This window comes from Alternaria atra (genome assembly GCF_907166805.1).
Source record: "Alternaria atra isolate CS162 genome assembly, contig: 25, whole genome shotgun sequence".
NCBI classification, from domain to species: domain Eukaryota; kingdom Fungi; phylum Ascomycota; class Dothideomycetes; order Pleosporales; family Pleosporaceae; genus Alternaria; species Alternaria atra.
The window spans coordinates 538872-560867 of NW_025091323.1; the positions used below are offsets into that span (position 1 = coordinate 538872).

General features: G+C 49.6%; 6 protein-coding genes across 6 annotated transcripts; 2 read left to right on the forward strand and 4 right to left on the reverse strand.

Annotated features, from left to right (window-relative positions):
• Window positions 1–303: 303 nt before the first annotated feature.
• ALTATR162_LOCUS5175 (uncharacterized protein) lies at window positions 304–1538 on the forward strand (the record flags this gene model as incomplete). Its single annotated transcript, XM_043312793.1, has 6 exons — window positions 304–340; window positions 390–505; window positions 559–1129; window positions 1177–1303; window positions 1355–1411; window positions 1460–1538. The coding sequence occupies 6 exons, from the start codon at window positions 304–306 to the stop codon at window positions 1536–1538; spliced, it is 987 nt and encodes a 328-aa protein (XP_043168728.1).
• Window positions 1539–1590: 52 nt separating this feature from the next.
• On the reverse strand, window positions 1591–2324 carry ALTATR162_LOCUS5176 (uncharacterized protein; the record flags this gene model as incomplete). Its single annotated transcript, XM_043312794.1, has 2 exons — window positions 1591–2253; window positions 2301–2324. The coding sequence occupies 2 exons, from the start codon at window positions 2322–2324 to the stop codon at window positions 1591–1593; spliced, it is 687 nt and encodes a 228-aa protein (XP_043168729.1).
• A 10008-nt stretch (window positions 2325–12332) lies between these two features.
• Window positions 12333–14533, reverse strand: ALTATR162_LOCUS5177 (uncharacterized protein; the record flags this gene model as incomplete). The annotated part of the gene is made up of 2 exons (XM_043312795.1): window positions 12333–14200; window positions 14248–14533. The coding sequence occupies 2 exons, from the start codon at window positions 14531–14533 to the stop codon at window positions 12333–12335; spliced, it is 2154 nt and encodes a 717-aa protein (XP_043168730.1).
• An 872-nt stretch (window positions 14534–15405) lies between these two features.
• On the reverse strand, window positions 15406–16551 carry ALTATR162_LOCUS5178 (uncharacterized protein; the record flags this gene model as incomplete). The annotated part of the gene is made up of 1 exon (XM_043312796.1): window positions 15406–16551. The coding sequence occupies one exon, from the start codon at window positions 16549–16551 to the stop codon at window positions 15406–15408; it is 1146 nt and encodes a 381-aa protein (XP_043168731.1).
• Window positions 16552–17057: 506 nt separating this feature from the next.
• Window positions 17058–18338, forward strand: ALTATR162_LOCUS5179 (uncharacterized protein; the record flags this gene model as incomplete). The annotated part of the gene is made up of 2 exons (XM_043312797.1): window positions 17058–17465; window positions 17535–18338. 2 exons carry the CDS (start codon window positions 17058–17060, stop codon window positions 18336–18338), a joined length of 1212 nt encoding a protein of 403 aa, XP_043168732.1.
• Window positions 18339–20240: 1902 nt separating this feature from the next.
• Window positions 20241–20933, reverse strand: ALTATR162_LOCUS5180 (uncharacterized protein; the record flags this gene model as incomplete). The annotated part of the gene is made up of 2 exons (XM_043312798.1): window positions 20241–20819; window positions 20868–20933. 2 exons carry the CDS (start codon window positions 20931–20933, stop codon window positions 20241–20243), a joined length of 645 nt encoding a protein of 214 aa, XP_043168733.1.
• Window positions 20934–21996: the final 1063 nt, after the last annotated feature.

Sequence of the window (21996 nt, forward strand, 5' to 3'; positions counted from 1 at the left end):
GCAGAACAGGGCGGGGGCTGTGCACCGGGAGCCTTGTTTGGGTTGCCGTCCGCCCCGTGCCGCTATAGCCCCCATATGCAGCCTGCCCGCGGAGAACATCACAGGCAGGGTAAGGCGCTATGTGCGCCAATGAACGGTCGGGAGAGGCCCTAGCGCGAGACGAAACCACCACACGCGTTGCTAGCCGCGCATTTGATGAATGCGACACATGCGCCCCTCGACAGTCTGCTTATATAGTCTGCCTCTCAAGGTCTCATGGTAATCGAAGGTTCACCAAGTTGCGATCCAAAAGACACCGAGAACATGGACTTCAGTTTAGATCCAGCAGTCCTGAAAGGTCGTGTGCAAAGCCTAAAGTCCTGCTTGCCTTAATGCTGATACATCTATAGCCCTACCGTCAGGCTGGACTATCGAGGAAGTTAACCAGCATGGAAGTTCGAGTTGGTCAACGGGATACAAGCTATGCTTGGAAAAAGACGGTGAAGAGCAGGAGTACTTCCTCAAGGTTTGTAGCCTATATTGCTCAAGTACTCGATGCGTGCTACTCATTACAGACAGGTTGGCCATCGGCCGCAGCACGCGGAGATGGCCCTTGGCGAATACGAGAGTCAAAAAGCATTAGCTCAGCATTTGCCACACAATTCGGTTGTTCCGGTAGCTTTCGGCACATTCGAACTGGACCCGACCAAGTCGTTCTTCCTGACAACATACCGTGAATTGAAAGAGAAGACACCGGACCCAGCGCAGTTGGTAGAAGTGTTGGCCAAGCTGCATAACGGCTCGTCTTCACCGACAGGTAAATTTGGCTTCCATGTCACCACCTTTAATGGCCATGTTCCACTGCAGAACAAGTGGTGCGACAGTTGGGAGCAATGGTATAGTCGTCAGCTCCAATCAGACATCAGATGGGAACAGAGTGTCCGAGGCTTAGATCCCGACTTCAACCAAGTTGCAATGGAGTTCATCGCAAAAGTCATACCGCGCTTATTGAGACCACTTCAATCTGGTGGTCGGACTATCAAGCCTACTCTCGTCCACGGCGACCTATGGCATGGTAACGCTCAAGTCGACATGGACACCAAGCAGGTGATTTTGTTTGATTCCTGCTGCTGTTATGCGCACAATGAATGTGAGCAAATCACTATCGTTCAAGGTGTGATCTGACAGTATTCGTAGTGGAGTTGCACATGATGAGGCAACCGCGTTATCGTTTCACCCAAGAATATGTGAATAAATACAAAGAGGTGATCCAGCCTTCGGAGCCCGTCGAGGACTTCGATGATCGCAATGCGCTATATGCCATGTAAGTATGCCTGTCGTCATCATGACAGTCTCGGCTAGCTGACAGGGACAGGCGGGACGATATTATCAATGCTGGATTGCACGAACATCGAGCTTACCTTCGTGATGAGTAAGTTCATAATATTGTAGCCTCGTCGGGCACTAATTCTGTCTTCAGGGTGAAACAAGAAATGTTACGTCTCCTCGCAAAACATCCAAATGGCCTTGACGGGTTTCAAGACTCCTCCACTGTTTGAACAGCACATGGCGGTTGCAGGCAGCTGTTTTCGGTGGTCTAGGAGTTATGACTCAAATCCAAGAATAGTGTTCGTTGGGAATGATGTGAGTCTTGTAGCTCTTGCAGCCTCTCCATCTGAAAGAGGTGGTTTCCCGTCTTTGTGTCTGCAGCATGGGGTTGAGCCCTTCGAATTTGCTACTAAGTATCTCGAATGCATCACACAAATCAGATGCAACTCCCCATACCACAACCATGGGCAACCCCCAGGATTGAGCCTCTCGAACTGCACAAAGTAGAAGTGCAGATAGGACATCGCTTTTTTCTCCTTCAAGCCCGTCAAGTATCCGGACTCTTTGAACGAAGAGGCGTTGCTTTCGAAAGTCGTGATGCCAGTAGATCCAGGCATTGGAACTGTGAAAGGCTCCTTTGATTGTTGGCGACTTCTTATGTATCTTCATCCCATAGAATTCCGCCCGTGTATGTTGCCAACCGATCAGATCCGTCGTGGGAAGTACGGTCAAAATTGTGTTTCTTCCGGGTGTTCGCGCTTTATCGATTTCTAGTACCAGTGTACGGATGTCCTCTTTGCATAGCTCGTCGATGTCTTCCGCGCGCAGATAGCTGAGGTGCTTTTGCATGCCATACGTCGTGTGAAGTTCGTTGTCGATGGAGAGGTCGGTGGAAAGCACGATTGCAGGGGCTGGGATCGGACTCCAGCCAAGCCGGGCATAGAACTTCAAATAGCTTAGCATTCGTCGTTGTTGCTGTAGCAGTTGCTTACTGCTTCTTTGTTGCTGTAAATCATGCTTGCGAGCGCGTCTCCAGGGCCATCCAGCCATTGGGTGATGTTGTATAAAAGGGCAGAAGCGTAACCTCGACCACGATGATTGGGGTGAGTAACCACGGAGGCGATACAATACCCGTTTCCCATGTGAGATCCATGAACATTCGTGACGAGCAGTTGCCGCTTCACGGTTTTGCAAGTTGCCAGCACTTGAGATCGAGTGTCGCTGTGATACAAACACCAAGTTCGCACACCATTGTCTTGCGCAAGAGCTGTCTTGCTCATGAGCTCTTCTCGCTCCAGGTAGTCAGCTTCGGAAAGCGGTTCCCCAAAAGCTGCTGCTGCTAGTTTGTTACATGCTAACCACTGGTCATCTGTCGCTTCGCCGAAATTCACACCTACTGACATCGATGTTTTCCTGGGCAAAGAGAGGGTTGCATCGGCCGTTTGCACCGTGTTGTGGCCAAGCCGGTGTTGTCGTTCTTGAGCTAGAAGACGCGTCCACGGGTCAGAGCTCAGTCGCACGCGCCAAGACTTATGTAGCTTGTAATCACCTTACAGCTGCGCCAACTGGGAGGCGTGCATGTGCTGACGTAGCGGCCCTTTTGGAACGAGACTGCTTTAAGTAAATTTGCTGCGGTACGCATACCGCAAAGAGCGATTTTAATACCTCGGACGCAGGTGGTGGATCGCGGCACGTCGAAGATGAAGAGCAGCCTGGGCGGCAGGTCGTTCATCGCCATGTTATGCTCGAATTTTACTATTTTCAAATCAAATCAACTGCTTCCTCCATACGACCATGCGATCTTGAGAATCAGGCTTCCCCTCCGCTCAGCCATATACAAGCAGGATACCGTCGGATTAGTGGTCAGGTGGATGACCCACTAGCGAATCACCGCTGTTGTATGTTTTTGAAAACTTTGGCATGTCAAACTAAGCGTAGAGGGATCTCTTTTTTTGCTGGTTGGACTGTTTCTTCTGACGACCATAGGTAAGCATGTATGTGGTATCTCGAAATCCGCTACAGTACGGCTGACAGGGCGCTTCCAGGCGGAGCTACTCACCAGTCAACCGAGCAGAAAATAGTCTGTACAGGCACGAGGCTGTTTCAACGACCACGCATTTTTGTCTCGAGCACTGGGGTTCACGATTTGGACGTGTACTGGCCAGTCCAAGAACTGATAGCAACTGGAGTAGAGCCGTTGATGTCCATACATTCTCTCTGTTCTGAAAGCGGCTGGTTGCCCTCGAATACGGTATTCCACGTCCAGCACACACTTGCGAAAACTGTCCCATACGCGAACAGGGTACAAGTCGCAACACCGTTTCTGCGCATAGTCATCGCATCTAATATCGCTAAGATATTCGGAATTTATCTGACCATCCGTATGTGCTCCACTGGTCATATTATCACCTCTGGGGACGCTGTAGCGTCTTCTTTGAAGGCTCTGGAAGATTTCACCCGAGGCAATTGCACCTCAACAAAATGGAAAACTCGTCGATCCGTAGGTGACTCAGATGTGAAGCCATGGCGAATCACCAAGAAGCCAAAGATGTTCATTCTTGGTGGTACTCGGATCTTGTCGTTTGCGACCATGTAAGTAGTTGACCTTATGCCTCCGTACTCTTCCTCGAACATTGCTGAGAGACCTAGCTTCGTCTCTTTTCTCTTGACTTCAGCAGCTCTCACTCAGGCTACGAGTAAGACAAGACAAATGTCTTGGGGTACCGCATCTACGCTCATCAACCCACTCACATCGACCGCCTTCGATGCTAAAGGCGTGTCGAAAGTGGCGTTCCTGGCAAATGCTCCCCCATTCTGTCTTTCTCTAGTCTACTTCTCGGTCAACAGACTCTGCACCTCAACGTGCTTTGCAATCGAGTGGAACAGTTACGCCGCCCACCGAAAAGGACTCCGGGTCAGGTCTCCAAGCGGGAACCAACGCAGTACCCACTTCCTTCAGTTACCGATTCGATGGGCTGTTCCGCTCTCAGTCACAGTTGGGCTATTGCACTGGTTGTTATCACAATCCTATTTCTGGTGCAAAGGGAAACGCGAAGACGGGACGGTTCGTTGTATGACGGCTCCACTTGCGCGTGTGGTTACTCGGTCTCCAGCATTCTGGTCTTCAGCCTTGTTCTCTTTGCCCTGATCATATTATTACGATGCTTGCTGCTGAAGAAGGTTGCGATACATATACCGCCGGCTCGACATTGCAGTATGGTCATCAGCGCGGCGTGTCACCCTCTGGAAGATGACACGGGTGCTCATTTGGAGCATGTCCACTGGGGTGTAATTGAAGAGTGGAATGAACATGAGGCCGGCCACTGCACGTTCGCTAGCCGTGACGTTATGAGGCCGCAGGCTGGATTTCTAAATAAGTAGTGCATTCTGGCACATTGTGCAGGGCAGAGATGTCAACAATCAAGTCAATCAAATATGAAGCCCGTATTTGGCTTGTTTGGAGTTTTTTTAGTGTTGTACTTGACTTGAGTGACTTGGTGGCCGAAACGGGCATATTTGATTGGTGATTTGACAAATACTTGCAGTTTTAATTACCTAATTAGGCAGGTATCGTGAGATCTTAGACAGGTGGTTGTATTAGAGTTAGTGCAAAAAAGAGGCATATAATAGCGTCTGTAGGCGTGTTTCGAAATTACAGCCGTCCTAATATACCTATATATTAAGTTATATATCTATTGTAGTCCTAAAAACTTTTAAAACTAAACCACTAGTTACTACCTAGTATACTGTAGAGGTTGCGGAACACGGTTTCGTATTAGTAAAGGATTACCTAGAGGTGCTAGGTGTATAGGAGCGACGAAGCTCCTATATACAACTTACCGTCTAGCAGGAGCGAGTAAGTACACTAAGCTAGTGTTTCGTGATAGAGATAAGTAGCTTGATTAAGTATATATATAGCCGTAATCGCGTGATCCGGTTGTAGTAACTATTGTAGAGTTGACGAGCTCACCAGCGCTGGTGGTAAGGTAGTAAGGTAGGGAGCGGGCAACGAGCAGCGTCAACCGACGTCAACGACGCTTAGCAACGTTAGGTATCGTCGAGCAGCGTTAATTTCGAGATCGTAGCTCTGTAGGGAGTTAATTGTTGCGTGCTGGGTAGCGGGAGGTGTATCGATCGATCTCGGCAGCGTTTGCGGAGCAGTACAGTTCGCGAGTTAGGCTCTTTTTAGTGGAGAAACTAGCTGTTAAGCGAAGTAGTTAACTATAGTCTAGCTGCGCTGTTAGATATACTAATCCGCTTTAATCGTTGTTGTTGCTATACTTAGTCTATTGTGCAAGCTCGTATAGCTAGTCTAGCTGCTTATCGCTGAGTTAAGACTCCGTAACGGCTCCAGCAACTGCGGCGCCTGTACTCTTCTAGGTCCGTATACACTGCAACGCGGCGAGTAGTTGCGGACTAATTTTGCGACGTTAAGGAGTAAGTAGATCGCCGAGCTCGCTAAACATACGCTCACACTCGCAACTACTAGCAGGTATCGTCAATATATCGATCGCAAGGCGTGTGAGGTTGGGATATTTTGGTCGTAGAGCAATCTAATACTTTATCGGATTGCTGTTAGGGCTCTTAAACATGGTCTTCGTCCATTTTGGTTCAAAAGCTCGCCACCGCTGGTACTCGTCAAAGCCCTCGTCGCTGTCAGACGATGGGTCCTCCATAATTGCCGCGATAGCGTCGTTAATAGCGTTAGACTTGCGCTCTCTTAGGCGACTCCTCGGGCTCCAAGATACCTAGTAACTGCCCCAAAGTTGCTGGAAGGACTCATTTGCGCGAGCAATCTAACCGGGCTTGTCACGCCAAGCGCGATCACAATATTGCTTGTAGTATGGGTGGAGGCAGCAAGCGGCGTAGTATACGGGCGACTCGTCGAGTTTTTGATAGTATCTATTAAGTTTTGCCCACGCCGCCTTCAAGTTGATCGCGAGGTGGTCCTCAGGAGCACCAGTTGCCTCGTAATCGACGAGCTCGTACGGCTTGTAACGCTGCTCAAACTCTCCAAGTAAGTATTCGAAGACGGGCAATACTTTATATATCGCTCCAAAACGGCCGCTTGTACCGCGGCCCTCGAGCCGTTTTGTAGCTGACTTCAGCGGCTGGAGAACCTCAATATAGTCGTTCACGACAGCCCAATCGTTTGCTGTAAGCCCGCCCGATCTTATCCATGTAGGCGCGTCGGGCGTCTTATTTCTACGGGTTCTGGCGTAACTGTCAGCAGCAAGCTGATTGTTGATATAATACGCGATATACGAGTTAAACGCCAGTTGCAACTTAACAGCACGCTCAAACGCTGAACAATACGAGTTCTAGCGCGTGACGACAAGCTTTATCAGCTCAAGTATCCTCTGTTTCTTGGTAGGGAGCTCACTGTTAGCGAGAACTTAAAAGTTCTTGAAAACGTCGTATTGCTAGGGCGTTCTGATATAATTGATAACGTCAAGAAGCGTACCTAATGGGCCTCGTTGACGCCAATCGCCCATAAACTGCTCCTCGTCCTGTATTGATTAATTAGTAATTGCAATCCCGAGAGGACTAGGAGACTTACAATAATATTGGCGTCGTCGTTGTTAAACGCATCCTTGTTCGAGTCGAAGATCACCGCCTAGCCCACGAGATTAATCGTATAAGCGCCGCAACGTAGGCGACGATAGCTAGCGATAAAACCGTACTTGCTAGCGAGTTTCTTAATAGCCGAGTCGTTGTTGTACGCGTTGTCGAGCATAAAGTATCCTAACTTTGCTGCGTCAACTCCAAACGCTTGCAGAGTTCTCTCGATACAATTAGCTATCCTGTCACCCGTATAGGCGCCCGTAAGCTGCGGCAAGTCAATAGCGACGTCTTTAATAACTCCATGAGCCGTGGCGTAGTAAGCAACTACTCTAAAGAAGCCTTGTTTGCCGCCTTTAGTCGTCCATCCATCAAAACTTATATGGATCTTGCTTATAGCCTCTCTAAGCTGCTTCACGACCTGGGGCTGCATATACCTATACAACCGCATCACAAACCGATTAACGCTGTTGTGGCTTATCCACAACGACTTCTCCGCCTCTGGGTTTGCAAACTGTATTATCGCTCGAAACGCTGGGTCTTTAAACTGCCTCACCGATATATTGTTGTTGACAAGCCAGCAAACAGCCGACAACCGAAACGCTTGTACGTCGAAGTTTCTAATCTCGTTGGCGATAGCTTAACTAACCTGTACGCCAGCGCCTGTTAGCATTATGAGCGATCTCTAACCCGCTGGCAGCGTAATAGGCACCTTGCCCGAAGCGGCAATACGGTGTTTCTTGAGCAGATGAGTCGTTGCTGAGCTCGTCGCCTGTGTCGTCTCTACCACGCCCAAATCAAGCCTCTTGTTTAGGTAGCAATCGCGGCATACGAAGAATATCTGATCTGGGTTTGATTGTAGGGCGACGCGATAACCGTGATTATATATCCAGCTTTTGCGCTGAGATTGAGTCCGCAGCGGCTGTATAAAGCCTTTTAAACGACCCTAATCTACGCTTTTAAAGTTGTCTACAAAACGTGTATCGAAATCGTCGTCGTCGTCTTCGTTGGCCGCCGTTGAGGCCGCGGTAGCTATTTCTGAATCCTTAACAGGCGTAGCAATCGCAGTCTCCGATCGTGAGTCTCGCAACTGTGATTTAAAATCGTCGGCCTAGCTCGCGATTGTTAGAGCTTTACGCGATAAGCTGGGTTAAGTATTATCAACGACTACCAGCTGGCTTTTGGTGCCCTTCGTGAGGAGTCTACGCTGTTTTAACGGGCGCGTGTTAGCGTTATTATGCGTAAGAGCGCGTCGTTTTACATTATGACGAGCCATAACAGTGATACTAATACATAAAAGAGATAGGTTGCGAGTTATTAACGCGTTGTTGTGGTTAAAAAGATCGGACGGCAAGCGAACTGACCAAGAAACGAGGTTCTGATTGATTACTAACTGCACTACAACACCAAAAAACTATCACGAGATCGCTGGCCGAGCTAACTCAACAGCCTCACGCAAAACTCCAAATAAACTGCAATCAAGTCAATCAAATACAGCTATAAAACTTGACTTGTTTGCAGTTACAACAACGCCGTATTTGACTTGATTGATTTGAGTCTTGGCGCCGACGACGATCTATATTTGCAAATATATTTGATTGTTGACAACTCTGGTGCAGGGTACGGCGCAAGCAGAGTGACAAGACGCGAGAACCTTCGTCCAACCCAGGTGTTGATATCCTGGATCTTTCACTTCTGCTTTACAGCAGCATACTGCAAAGAAAGCTCCGGGACTTAGTGCTGATTCGTGATCCTGGGGTGACTCTGGAGGGCCCTGAGACGTAGTCGGACGTTAAGGTCTAGCTCAGAGATGAGATGCAGGTTTGAGCGAGCTATTGTTCTCAGTCTCAAGGTTGGCTTCATCAATAGCCTTCAGGCTTGCCGTCTGAGCATTTTTCTTGATCTCCCACTCCTTCCACTTGCCATCTGAGTCGGTATCTAAAGACCGGTCATCACCTTTCCAAGGTTGCTTTGTAGTTGAGGAGTCGCAGTATCCCTATACGCCTTTCACAGTGGCCAATTGCTTCTTCATCGAGGTCTAGAGCTTCCAGTCGCCCGGTTGGGGGGGTTTTTTTTTGAGAATAATTGAAGCGCGAGTAACAACGTGATCGTCAAACGTGCTTGGGAACGCCATGATGGCGAAAGAATTGCCTTTCTAATCAAGAAAGAAAATGTGAAGTGTAACCTTCAAGGATGTGAAAAATGATCTCGACAGATAGCGTAAGACGATTACTTGAACGCTAAAAGGACAGAAGAACAAAGTATATCGCTCCTTTTTTCCGTAGATCTAGGTTTCGTGAGCTTCTTCAACATTACCGTGACCTCAGGCCTAACCGGGCGTTGTGTAAATCCTTGTCACGGTAACCACCGTGGTTTCCTTGACACTGAACGCGCTACAGAATCCGAGTGCTCCGCCAAGCACCAGGATTCTGCTGATTGGCCGGCCGGGCCTAGCGCCATGCGCACGGCCCCCATCGATAACTTCTTACCGCCTGTACATGCTGATTCTGTTTCCTTACGCAACGTCTTGTATTACACCAGATATCGTACGTAGCCACAATTAACGCTTCTAGTAAGCTCTTAAACACGTGCTCGTAGCATCTCGTGACAATCCTGGACCACAGGTGCTGTTGTCAAGTAATAAAGTCATTTACGATACTAAATACATAACAATAGTTAAGATATAAATATAGTGCCTATTAAGACTAGAGGTGAACTGCTACTAAGCTATAGTAGCGGAGGTGCAGGCTATAAACCAGGGGTAGCTTAGCGTCCTAGCCTAGCGGAAGCTAGGGTCTCACAGTTGCTAAGACAATATACTTCGTCAACCTCGCTACCTTCTAATAACGCTACTTACCAGAAGACTGGTGTTGCCCTGTTGACTATCTGGGAGATCGCAACCGGTTTTTCGATGATAGGAATACCTGCGTTCCTGCGACCTGCTAAAACCATACGGGTGCTTGGGGCCGTATCGTCGCTTTTCCGCTCGTTATCAGGTGGCAACAAATAAATTGGTTCACCCAGTCCAGACAGATGGTAGGTCATGTACAAGCCGAGTCGAGGCGTTTTTTGAGATTGGAGGTGAACCAAATACGCACGATTTGTTGTCAACAAGCGGTTCCAATGATACCAGAAGCGGCAGCGACGATGTTCAGGGGCGAGAGATAGTACATGTACATAAAGAGGAAGAGTTCGCTCAGAAAGGGCAGCTACGATCTGTCTAAAAGGTCCTTATTCAAGGATGTATATACAAATAAGCGACAACACTTTGAAGCAGAGTCAAGTGTACCATCTTGATGAGTCTTCAAGGAACTTGAACGAGGTCGCATGTGCGATGTTAATTTCAGTCTGCAGCGCCCAGCGGCCCATGCAGATGAGCTACGTGGCCTGGCTAGTTGCATACGTATATAGACCCCCGGGAACATCCACTGCACCAAAAGCAAACACTACACACGTGATTCCATCTTTGATCTCATCACTATTACTTTCAATTACATGCCTTGACAAAACCTTTGGACGCTCATCTCACATCCCGACTCAAACCGACCCTTATCATGACCGTAACGAATGACAAGGCGGCCACCGAGATCCGCGAAATGGGATGCCGGTGAGTTGGCCGTCCTCAAAAGGCTAAAGCAAACAGCAAGTTCTCATACAGAGCAGTGAATCTTACCAGCTGGCGATGCATACTCTTTATCAGCATTGAGGCACCGTTGTCGTCTGCCGCTACTTTCCGCCACCTATTATTGCCCGTCCAGAATTGCTTGCAACTCTCAAAGCCCGGTTTTGCGGTGCTCTTGCTCGAGTTCTAATCGCCCAGCCTCATCTACAAGTTGAAATCACAGGGGAGAATTCTAAGAATCCCACCTTCCTCCATCTCGATCACCTCGATCTTCGCAGTCATCTTCAATTGATCAATCTGGAAGCGTCTATCTCTTCACACCAGCAATATCTCAAGATTTTGCAGGATTATCTTGATTCAAAATCGAGAACTCATCGACTCGGCCTGGTTAGCGAGTGGTCGTCTTAGATCAAACTGGGACTGAGTCAATAGAGGTGCTGTATGTCTGGAACCACCCGCACCACGATGGTTCGAGTGGCAGAATCTTCCATCAGGACCTGCTGCATCATCTCAGCAAAGCCACCAGACATGGCGAAGAGCCTATAATCAATATTCCCGAGGACTCAGATGAATGGATCCTTAACCTACCTGATCTCAGTGATGAGTTACCACCGGATCTGGAAATCCTGTCCTCGTGGCCTATGTCGCTAGGGTTCGTGCTGCGGGAACTCTGGAAGGGCCTGATACCAGAATGGATCTTTCCGCCAAGACACATGCATGCGCGCTGGGCTCCAATCCAAGCCTCCCCTTACCAGATTTAGTTTCGCAACTTCACAATCAGTAGTCATTTTGTGACGAAGCTGGTAGATGCTTGCTGTCAGCACCACACCCCTCTGACAGGCCTTGTTCAGGCTCTTTGCCTAGTCTCACTCTCAACTGCGCTTCAGGACGCGAGTGGCTTTGCAAGCAGAACACCCTATGATCTGCGACACATTCTACCATCCAACACAGAACTATATCCTTAGTTACAACCCAAAGAGCTCATGCGTAACTACGTGTCGGTTGTGGATCACAGATTCGATTCCAAATTGGTCGATACAATTCGCCCTCAAACCTCAGTCACGTCTTCGGTTTCAAAACTCTCATCCAATGTCATGGATATAGTTTGGTCCGTCTCAGCAAGTGTCCGACAAGAAATCAAAGCAAGACTAGAATCCGGCACACGCAATTGTTTGATAGATATCATGAAGCTCTGTCCAGACTGGAACAGCCAGCAACAAAGCGAGATACGCAAGACAAGATATCTTTCTTGGCTAGTTACCAAGCTCGGTGTTACTGATGGGGAGAGTAGCACTAGTGTTGGAAGCGAGGAGCCTTGGTCATTACGTCGAGCCGAACTAGTCTTGAGTGCAGAGACGCCTTCAGCTGCACTGTCTGTGTCGATTATGATATTCAAGAGTAGAGAAATGTGTGTCACGTGTAGTTGGCAGGACTGCCTGGTCGATAGAGAGCTTGATGAGCGATCTCGAACGGTGGCTGGAGGAGATTGGGTCGTGAGTATTCGCGGGCTCGCGTTCTCTTTGGGCGTACAGGGCGAGAATGCATAGGTTGCTCTATCCAATTCGCCAACGTCAAGGTAAGCTATCACACAAAAAGAACGGAAGGGTATTGCACAAGGTCAGACTAAAAGAGCGAGAAACTGGATTTCCTTTACTTTTGCAACAAAATGAGCGTAATGCGTAAAGCGTGATAGTGTATATACAACAACAACATAGAACGAGCGTGATAGTGCAAGTGTGCACAAACGTGAGAAGAGCCATGTACATGAAAATCGAGCAAAAGAGAATGTGACACAGTCGACGACAACTGTACGGATACTTAACTGATCACTACCACCACCTTACACAGTGACATACTCCACGATAACTGAAGTCACTACCGTAGTCCGCGGATCAGCAGGCGCAGTAGGCTCAGGTGCTTGTTCCGACACAACCGGCTTGCTAGAGACCTCAGGCGTGGTCGTCGGAGTAGGCGCAGATGTCAGAGTAGCAGAAGCACCTAGTGCCACATACTGCGTGATGACAGACTCCAAGAGCATTGTTTCAGTCTTGGGGTTAGCAGGCACCGCAGCACCAGCGTTGGGGGCAGCATCTGGCGCTTTTTTCCACACAAACTCGCCGGATACGGCGTTGTAGGATCCACTTGCCTGGTCTGCGGGGAGTGTCGAGTTGGTGCCATCGGGCCCAGGTCCGTCGTACACGGGTGGATTGCCTTCGATATCGTCGTTGTATTCGACGTCGCCGTTCCAAGTTGGTACTTCCGTGTCGGACTCTGGAATACTGACTGGCACGTTGAATACAGTAACGTTCAAGCCTGCTGGTGGATTGTTCCGTGGGATCTCGCTGAAGTCTAAAGCCTGGATGCGCCAGCTGAACTTTTCCTTGAGATAGGCTTGCACCGTCTCCTTGTCCAAGCTCTTGAGCTCGCCGGACGCATGCTTCTGCGCAAGCTTCTCAGTCAGGCCGATGTTACCCGTGACAATGACCGAGGAACTCATTCGAGGAGAAGACATCGATGCCAGTTGACCGACGTAGTTGGGGTCCGTAGGCCAGTCAATCGGGTTAGAGCTTGGTTCGCCAAGGAAGGCGCGAACGGAGTAAGATATCTTGATATCGGTCGGCATGTTGACTTCACACTGCCAGTCGATAGCCTGTGCCGTGCGGTTGTCGGGGCTGTCCCCTGGGGCTGGGATCGTCGCATTGGTATCGCTCAAGCCCTGAGTCTGAGATTTGTATAGGTGATTGATGGATGATGTCAGTGTCGCATTACTCGGGTTGTTGGCAACCTCAGGGTAGGTATATCCAAAGGAAGTCCAGTTCCGCGAAGTGGTGGCAGTCCACATGTCGCCGAGAGCATTCATATGGAACGGTGCCAGCGGAGAAGCAGTGCCGAGAACGCTGCCTTTGGCGACAGCGAACGTGCCTGAATGTTGTACGGCGTCTTCAATCCAAGTATCGGGATAGCGAGATTGGTACATGGCTATGATTCGATCGATGTTACAATGATGGAACCAGAAGATGGGGTCAAAAGCTGAAACCTCGACTATGCCCATATGACCTAGTCCGAAGACGTTATGCAGACCGTCATGGAGAGTTTCGAAATTTCCGATCTTGCCACCATTCGCCTTATTGCTTACTTGGCTGAAAGGCTGGTAAGTTGTCAACAACTTGTAGAGCATATCGCGAAGATTGGGTTGCTGTTTGCCGACTCGCGCGTTGACATCGCTGTTACGACTGGTGGCGTTGGCGGCATGCGGATCAAGTGGGTACCGAATAGTGTGGTTCCAGTTCTTGAACTCGAATTCACTCAAAGCAGCGAAGTCGTCATACATCAGAGGATGGAAGTCGTATCGATACAGCGGGTTTGGGATATCTGCTACAGTCCCGTTGGGGAAAGTGACAGTATGTGTTCGGCAACGGACGCTTTCAGGTACAACACCTTCCTGGGCGTTTGGCGGATCCATCGCCCAGTCCCAGTATGGAAGACGTACTCGGCTAGCGATATCCAAGGCCTTGTTACGGGCCTCGCCGATAGGATATTCATTGGCAACGTCAACAGCACGATCATGGAGAACCTGCTCGAACAACGCAAGATAAGGTCGGTGCCAGGGACCGAACATGCTAGACGTGTGAGGGCAGTATCCCATCATCTCTTGCCCAGCTGTTCCGTTCACACCGTCCCATTGCTTGAAGGGCACTCCGTGTATCCCTAGATGGTGTTAGTGAAGTCTTTTAGTAATAGCGATGATATCATACCTGCGACCTGGTAGAAAGAGGTCTTTTGGCTCTGGTCCATAGCCTGGAAGCGAGCAAACGCCTGGATAAAGACATTCCATAATTCCGTGTCCTTCTCAAGCTCACGAAGTTCCTGTCGGGGGTGCACTCCGGTTCCCTGCACTCCGACGACACTGAAGTAGGAGCTGTCGTCTGCCTTTGCGACTCCGCACGAGGGGCCATTGGTTGAGTTTGATCTAGCTTGTACATTTCCGAGTAACGAGAGTAAGGTAGCAAGACCAGTGAATGTAGAAAAGAACGATAACATGTTGGCCAGCCGGTAAAGAAAGGAAGAGATCGTCAAGATCTGAAAGAATGAAGGTGCAACAAGTTGCTGAGGAAAAGACAGAATGTCACTAGGACTGAAAGAAAGACTAGGCAAGCGATGCTGTGGTTCGCATCTGGAGAGCGATATGATCAAGTATATAAGATGCCAGTAAGATGAACGGCTAATCGCACAACCCACTGCCCCGCTCCATGTGCGTGACGTACCAGGCTGTACCACAGCTACTTCATGCGTAAGTCTATCCACACTTTCTCAATATGCATTTATTGCGGCGTATGTGCCATTGTTTCCCAGTATATCCTTGCATGTAGGGTGATGTTCGAAACATGTTTGGTTTCTTCGCATGAAAATGCCAAGGATGGAGGAGCGCGCAGGACGTTGACAACCAGAACAACAGGACGACATATCGTGGAATTCACCTGAAGAATTGACATCGTTTTCATGACTTCAACATGATTGCGTTCGATTGTTAACGTGATTGTCGCAGCCAAGTAGGCTAAGAAGTAACGTAGGCGGTTGAAGCAGATTGGAAAGATGGCTCAGTGCCCTCGAGAGACTGCACATTCGGAGACTGCAATGAACTGACCACCCCTCCTCGGAGCCGTATACTGATTGTGGCTGTGACGTGGGGAGGCCGTGTGATGTTGATTGTCTGAAATAGCAGGGTTGCGGCACAGACCACCACGGCATGGTGAGACGCTTACAAAGAGCAAATTGACGAGCTGCCGAAATTCAGGTACCTGTCACATCCGGACGCAGCGGTCTGAATTGAAACATGCAGCAAGTTGTAGTCGGCACGTGGTGATTGCTAGCCGGTAGAAGTGGACTTGTCGTGAAGTTGCGGGGAATGCACTTCAAACACTTTCCATCGTGTCGGGAGGCATCGAATCATCGATATCACGACTTGTAAAGGTCCGTTTCGCGTACTTCTCTTGTTTCGCCGCACTTCCTTTTCTTTTCCTTGAGCCCGCAGTATCAGAAGCGACGTGCATCTTTGCCCATTTCTTGACCCTCTTGAAAATCTCGACTATTGGCGCTGGCTGTCCACCCGGATGAGCAGATGAGCCGCCGCCGCTTCTTGTCAAGACATCGATGCCTGTTCGAGCACGCGCGATAGCTGGGTTTAGAGATTGGCCAAAGACGGTGTCGCCGAAGGACGTCAGCGCGATGTTCCGCAGGAGGAGGATGTCGCCGACTTTGATACCTTCGAGTGTTTGAAGGAGCAGATTTTGAACGTGGTTTTGTTCGTTGTTCGACTCCCGTGGTGGGCGCAGCCAGAACGTGACCTTGAAGCCTGAGCGTGTATCATCTGCAACGATGATTTCCCACAGGTTCATCTTGTATCCGCCTTTCCGAACGAAGACTTCTTTCTGTTCGGGTGTCGCTGTTACAGCACATATAAAGTTGGGTGTAGGCGTTTGAGGGTAGATTTCTCGTAAGCGCTGTGCGCTAGGTAGTGACCCAAGGGGTGTGACGGCCATCTTGGGCGCGACTTGAGTATTTAGAATGTGCTCATCAACCTTGCTTGAGCTACTAAAGTCAGATGCCGTAGTCCCGAAAGAAGTGGTTAGGAAGGACGATGAGCTGATAGTCCTATCAGTCACGTCGTCCGGTAAGACTTGGGATGATAGTAACGTATCATGAAACATAAGCGATTGCTCGAGGAAACTATTGGTGGCCAATGAGGGATCCTCGAAGGCGATCGTAGGCTCCAGACGGGTGGTGTCTTCCTGTAGAAACGATACAGACCGACTCACATTAGGGAGCGAGATGTTTGACATGTCCCAACCCGGAACACTTCCTGGTAGAAAGGGCTGTGACCATCCGGTCCGAAGTCGGGAGTCCTTGAACGAGATACCGCACCACTTAAAGACTGGCGTGGAGTCATCAGCGGTTGCAGTGATACTTGCTGCAACATCAAAGATATGGCATTCATCAACTGCCAAGAGTTTACTGTCGTCGAAGTCTAAATGTTCGCACAACGGTGCGCCATTGAGCATCTTGAGCCGCATACTGCGTGACTGACGCGTCTACGCGTTCGTGTTGGATCGACGCGTCCTCGGTTGGACATACGGCGACAAAGCGATAGGTCCGCACGAACAGCAATCGTTTTCGAGTTAGACTAGTCTAGGTGAGCTGCGAGAGTTGTGTGCAGCCGATTAGAGGTTTTCAGCATTCGGAGAAAGTGTGGAAGTCCGGGCTTGTACAACAGTAAGTCCGAGCATAATCGTCGCGTAAGTCTGAGTGCGAGGTCCGAGGGCCGATGCAATTCACCGAAACACGAAAAGCAATATAAGAAGCGGTCAGCTTCTTCCGGGAGAGATGGCTATAAGAACGCTCATTCAATAATATGGTATTATTGTTGTTGATTCTAGGCTTCAGCGGGTGAAAGCGGGCGACTTCTATCCATTTCAGGTACCGTCAACGACTAAGCATCGGCGTCATCATCGCGCCCACATTCCGCGTCTTGGCGATCTAATCTCCACATCTGATATAAAGTATCGCAATGGCACCTCCCAAGACTACGCACAGGCCGATAAACGCATACCGAGTCCCTGCCATGTTGCGAAACCTCTCCTACAAGCTGACATCAGCACTGTCGTCGTCTGAAGTTCTTACCTTATCAAAGGATAGCGACGAGTTCACCAAGGCCAAGAAGACGGAGGAGCTATTTCCGACCACCGACCCCGCGATAGATGGCGATGACTGCCTGCACGATTGCGCCAGTTGCAGCGTCAAGTACCCGCGCAAGTTTGAGATCGATGAGACAGAAGAGCTTTATGGACACGTGAAGGGATGGAGTACACATCTGATTGTTGCGACTGGCAAGACAGATTGGGTGCGCGATGTTGCAGATGACAAGGGCAGCATTATGGAGGCGGTCGACAGAGGAGATGCGAAGCCTAGCAACGGGGTGAGTAGCAAACATCGCATATTCGCACATAGAGCGGCTACGTTGAGTTCTGGTGCTAATTGACAATAGAAACTCATGTTATCCGCTTCGAATATGCCGGTTCCAGACCACTCTGATCACAGTTCTATGGTGCTACTGTTACCGTCATGGCAGTTCATAGACAACGTCACGCCCGCGAATATACCAGAGCTAATCACTGGCTTCGTCAATCCTGGGCCTACGAACAATACGCCACTGCGCTCACGCAAAACCTCGACCCTAGCTCCATCAAAAGCCCCGGAAGAGACTTCCTCCGCCAAACCTACCTCCTCTTCCATACCATCATCGATACCCGCCACCTCACAGCTCAAAGCCCGACCATGTCCCCACAAATACCTGATCCTGATGTGCAGTCAAAAGACCCGAGACGCACGTTGCGGTCAGTCAGCGCCCCTCCTACGGAAAGAGTTCGAGCGACTGCTACGACCAATGGGACTCTACCGCGATTTGCATGATGAACGGCCGGGCGGTGTAGGAATATACTTTATCAGCCATGTTGGGGGTCATAAATTCTCGGCAAACGTCATGGTGTACCGACACTCTTCAGTTGTGTCACGACCTGAAAAGACAAACGGACATAGCAATGGGGCAGAGAAGCGGCTTGAGGAGCTGAAACTGGAAGATGATAACGGTCAGGAGGTCCTTCTCGATGCCAATAAGGAGCAGGAGGCAGAAGGCAATGGCGAGGCTGCACAGTGTATATGGCTGGCGCGAGTGAAGCCCGAGGACTGCGAGAACATTATCAAGTACACAGTACTGCAAGGCAAGGTGGTCAAACCTGAAAGGCAACTACGAGGTGGATTTGATCGATGCAAACAGCTGGCGAGTTGGTAACCGCATTTGGGGCGTATCCTCCATTGTGGCAACTTCTTTTTATCTGACGTCGACGGCGAATAGATCGGCTGCAATGCGCGTCGCGATCGGAGGAAGTTGATACTATACAGCTTCAGCAAGAGGCCACGATAGGATCCTGCTTGACAGCAAGGCTGAGATCGACGCGTAGGATGAATACTGGCCAGCGCACGTGATCGCCTACCGTAATACGTGCGACAGACAGCCTTCGCCAGCGCACAGTCGCACGGCTGCGCCTCAACTTTGAACTTGTTAAGTACTAAGAAAAGTTTGAGTGCGTCTATATTGTAGTTCTCATAGTCTTACGCTCTCCTTTCCAACATGAACAATGAACCCGGCATATAAGCCGTCAAGAATTGGCTATCAATTCTCACGATCATCGTCGTCGCTCTGATTAGCGAGTGACGAATAGTTGCCTGGAAGTGTTAAGAACGAGCAATCTGACTTACAAAGACCTACAGATACTGCGCCCCATTTGGCCTGTTAATTCATTGTCCCACATCAGTTTTCAAAAGCAGTCGTCTGAATCCTCAGCGCCTTGCGCATAGTGTCATGGGAAAGAGATGGTATCACACTCGAACAGGCCAAATTCGTCCGCTGCACAGTACCGATCAACCATGTTACAGCGCCTCTGGCAGCAGTTCTATTTCTGCTAGCTGTTACAGCCATCGGAAGGCACGAACCAGAGTTAGGTATCATAGGCGATGATGATACCGGAAATTGCTCTTATGACCTCGTTATTGTCTTCCTAAGCCTGGGCTATTTCGCTAATTCCATTGATGCAGTCGGCTTAATCCGATATGTGGTTGCCAAAACTGTGGGACTCGGGCTCGGGAAAGTAGGTCACTGATCGTTTCTCTACCTCTATATCTACTTCTTTAGCATAGAAGCCTTCCTTGGAAACGATCCCATCACGGTTGTGTTTCTTTCCTACTTGATCCGCGTTATCATCAATATTAAGGATTTTCGTCTCATGGATGTGAACGGAGTGACTGAGCCAACATAGTTTGCGGGGACAAATACCGGCGCATGCATGCTGCTCTCGCGTGTCATACAAGCATGGCAAGAGATACACGACAGAAATGGAACACCGATAAGCGAGAGAATGTTCTGGGGATCAATCTATAGTCTTGCACTGGGTGTCAACTTTGGTGCGTTCGGCACACTGATGAGTGTGTCGCTAACCGATATCATGTGGCAAAGCGTGCTAGAGAAGGATTAAATCAGAGTGGCCAACGTGTAGTTCTGGCGAGTGAACCTTTCGATCATCATTTTTTCTATGGTAATTGCTTGCAGAGGTCTTGTTGGACAAACGTATTTCATTAGGGAACAATAGCTCACATCATCATTGAGGGACAGGTGAACAACTTCTTAGATAAAGATCAACTTCGCCAGCCAAGATGGCTTGCTTAGTCCCTTAGAGCAAGTTATCCCATGTAAATCAACAGTGTATACTAGAGTACATGTAGAGTTGGACGCCACACGCAATCGATCATGCGCATACAATAACACGTCCTGGACTCGAACATGAACATGATGTAAAGTATAGTTTACGATTGTGTCGCTGAGCCAACCATTTATATTGCGTATTGGCTAGGTTCCTGGCCGTCTTCTTCACGGTACCTGGCAATAGATGTCCCCAAGAGCTAGGCTCCACTGAACGTTAATTTGTACTCTCAATTTACGCGCTGTTCATCATTTTCCCTCCTCAATTGAGGTGTTCGTGTGATTCAAACCCTCGCCAGGTTCTTAACATCCACCAAGGGTTCTGCGCGTGGTGATGGCACCAATTTGGAGGATACCGTTCAACTTGAACAGGCTGTCATGGATCCCATAACCCTTGTAGTCGCGATTCTTGAAACATACGCATAGACACTATTCTCATCAGCCTGCGGCTTCCTTGACCTTGCCACCGGGAGTGGGCGCTTCGTCGATAAATTGTGGTGGTGCAGTGTCGTCTAGCATATAACTGGGCATGCTTGACGACTCTCCGATGCCCTCAAAGTCGACTTCATCGCCCAGTGCTTCCAACTCAGCATCTAACTCAGACTCATCCACATCTTCCGGCACATCGTAACTGCGGCTTATAGCATCTTGTATATCGTTTCCCATGTCCATGAGATCGGCCATCTCGTCCTGAAGCTTATCGATCTTGTCAATGTTGACCTTGCCGTACTGCTTCCGTAGCTCCTTCGTCGTTGTCTTCATGGCGTCGATAGTGGTCATTGTGTTCTTGAGGTTGTCTTGCATCATGCCGGCCTGCTCCATGTTCCATGACTGCGCCTGCAGCTGGTCGCGCTGCGCTTCGTATTGTTTCCGCTGCTGGAGGACTTTGAGAGCCTTTTGCTTGATGGCCGTCTTGCCGGGACCGTCGCGCATCTTGGCGAGCTTCTGCTGGTAGGTGGATAGTTCGGCATTGAGCTTCGCAAGCTTCACGTCAAGGCTTTCTATGCGTGTGTCGACCTGGACTCGTCAGTATGTGTGGGGTGTTGCCTAGTACGTGGAGCGCACATTGGATATGGCGCTGTTGAGCGTCGGCTTGGGCGCGGTGCTCTTCGCTCCGAATAGGCGGTTCATGTTGGCTGGAAGGGAATGGTGGGAGATCCACTAGAGTTTGTGATATGCGGCCGAGTTAGAAGAGCAGGCGTGGAGTGTGTTGGCAAGTGTGGGGTGAATGGCAGGCACCGAACGATGGTCGTAGCTCCGGCAGTTCCCGCTAACGTCATCGATCATCACGTGCACACGGTGGATCTCGTAACCCTGAAGATCCAAGTTAGATGCCACACGCGCTCTGTGTGAAGAAGCAAGTTGAATGTTTGTTGTGAAGGCGTTTGCTTATCTGACGTGAATATGCTAACAAAAACAAAGGATAGGTGTATCTCTAGGGTACGAAGTGGAATAACAACTAGGTAATGCTTAATCAGAGAAGGAGTCTCTCCTAGGCGGATACCGGCATGCGATGCAAGATTCAACAACTCATGTAGCTGTTGACAAGTTGTATGGACATGCGATGGTTGACCGGAGGCTGGCTCAAGTTTGCGATCCAAGACTTGTCCAGAATGAAGATGCGAACCAGCGATGAACCCAACGAGCATCGCACATGATAGAATATTCGCAACCACCGAATTAAGAGCAACGAGGTGCTGCCAATCTGCCGTGGTTGATATCAGGGAGGTGCAAGTGATCTGCGGCGCACGCTACCCGTACTACGCAGCTTCTAGCCTCGAGTTGTCACCACCAAACCCAACAATACCCACAACACTATCGCCTCGAGGGAACACACACGTTTTCCACATCTGTATTTGTAACGACGGCTCACGAACAGTCGGTGCATGGGTTGATTAGGAGTCTCGCGCGCTTTTCGCTTGCCATTGCCTTCCTTCCCCGCGGCCTTGTTCGCCTAGTAGTAGGTACCTGTCCCACGTATGCAACTCAGCCCAAGCCACGGACACGCGCCCTCTGTCTCACTCAAGTCTCTCTCTCTCTCTCTCTCTGCTAACAAAGCCCGCCGCTGACGAGTTCAGCTTCTGCATCGGCATTTCCTCCGTTCCATGACGCATTGGTCGCCGCGATAAATCTACGCATGTGCCCCACGCAGCTGCAACAGCTCTCGAGTGCCTCGCCCGACCCTTCCCCTGCC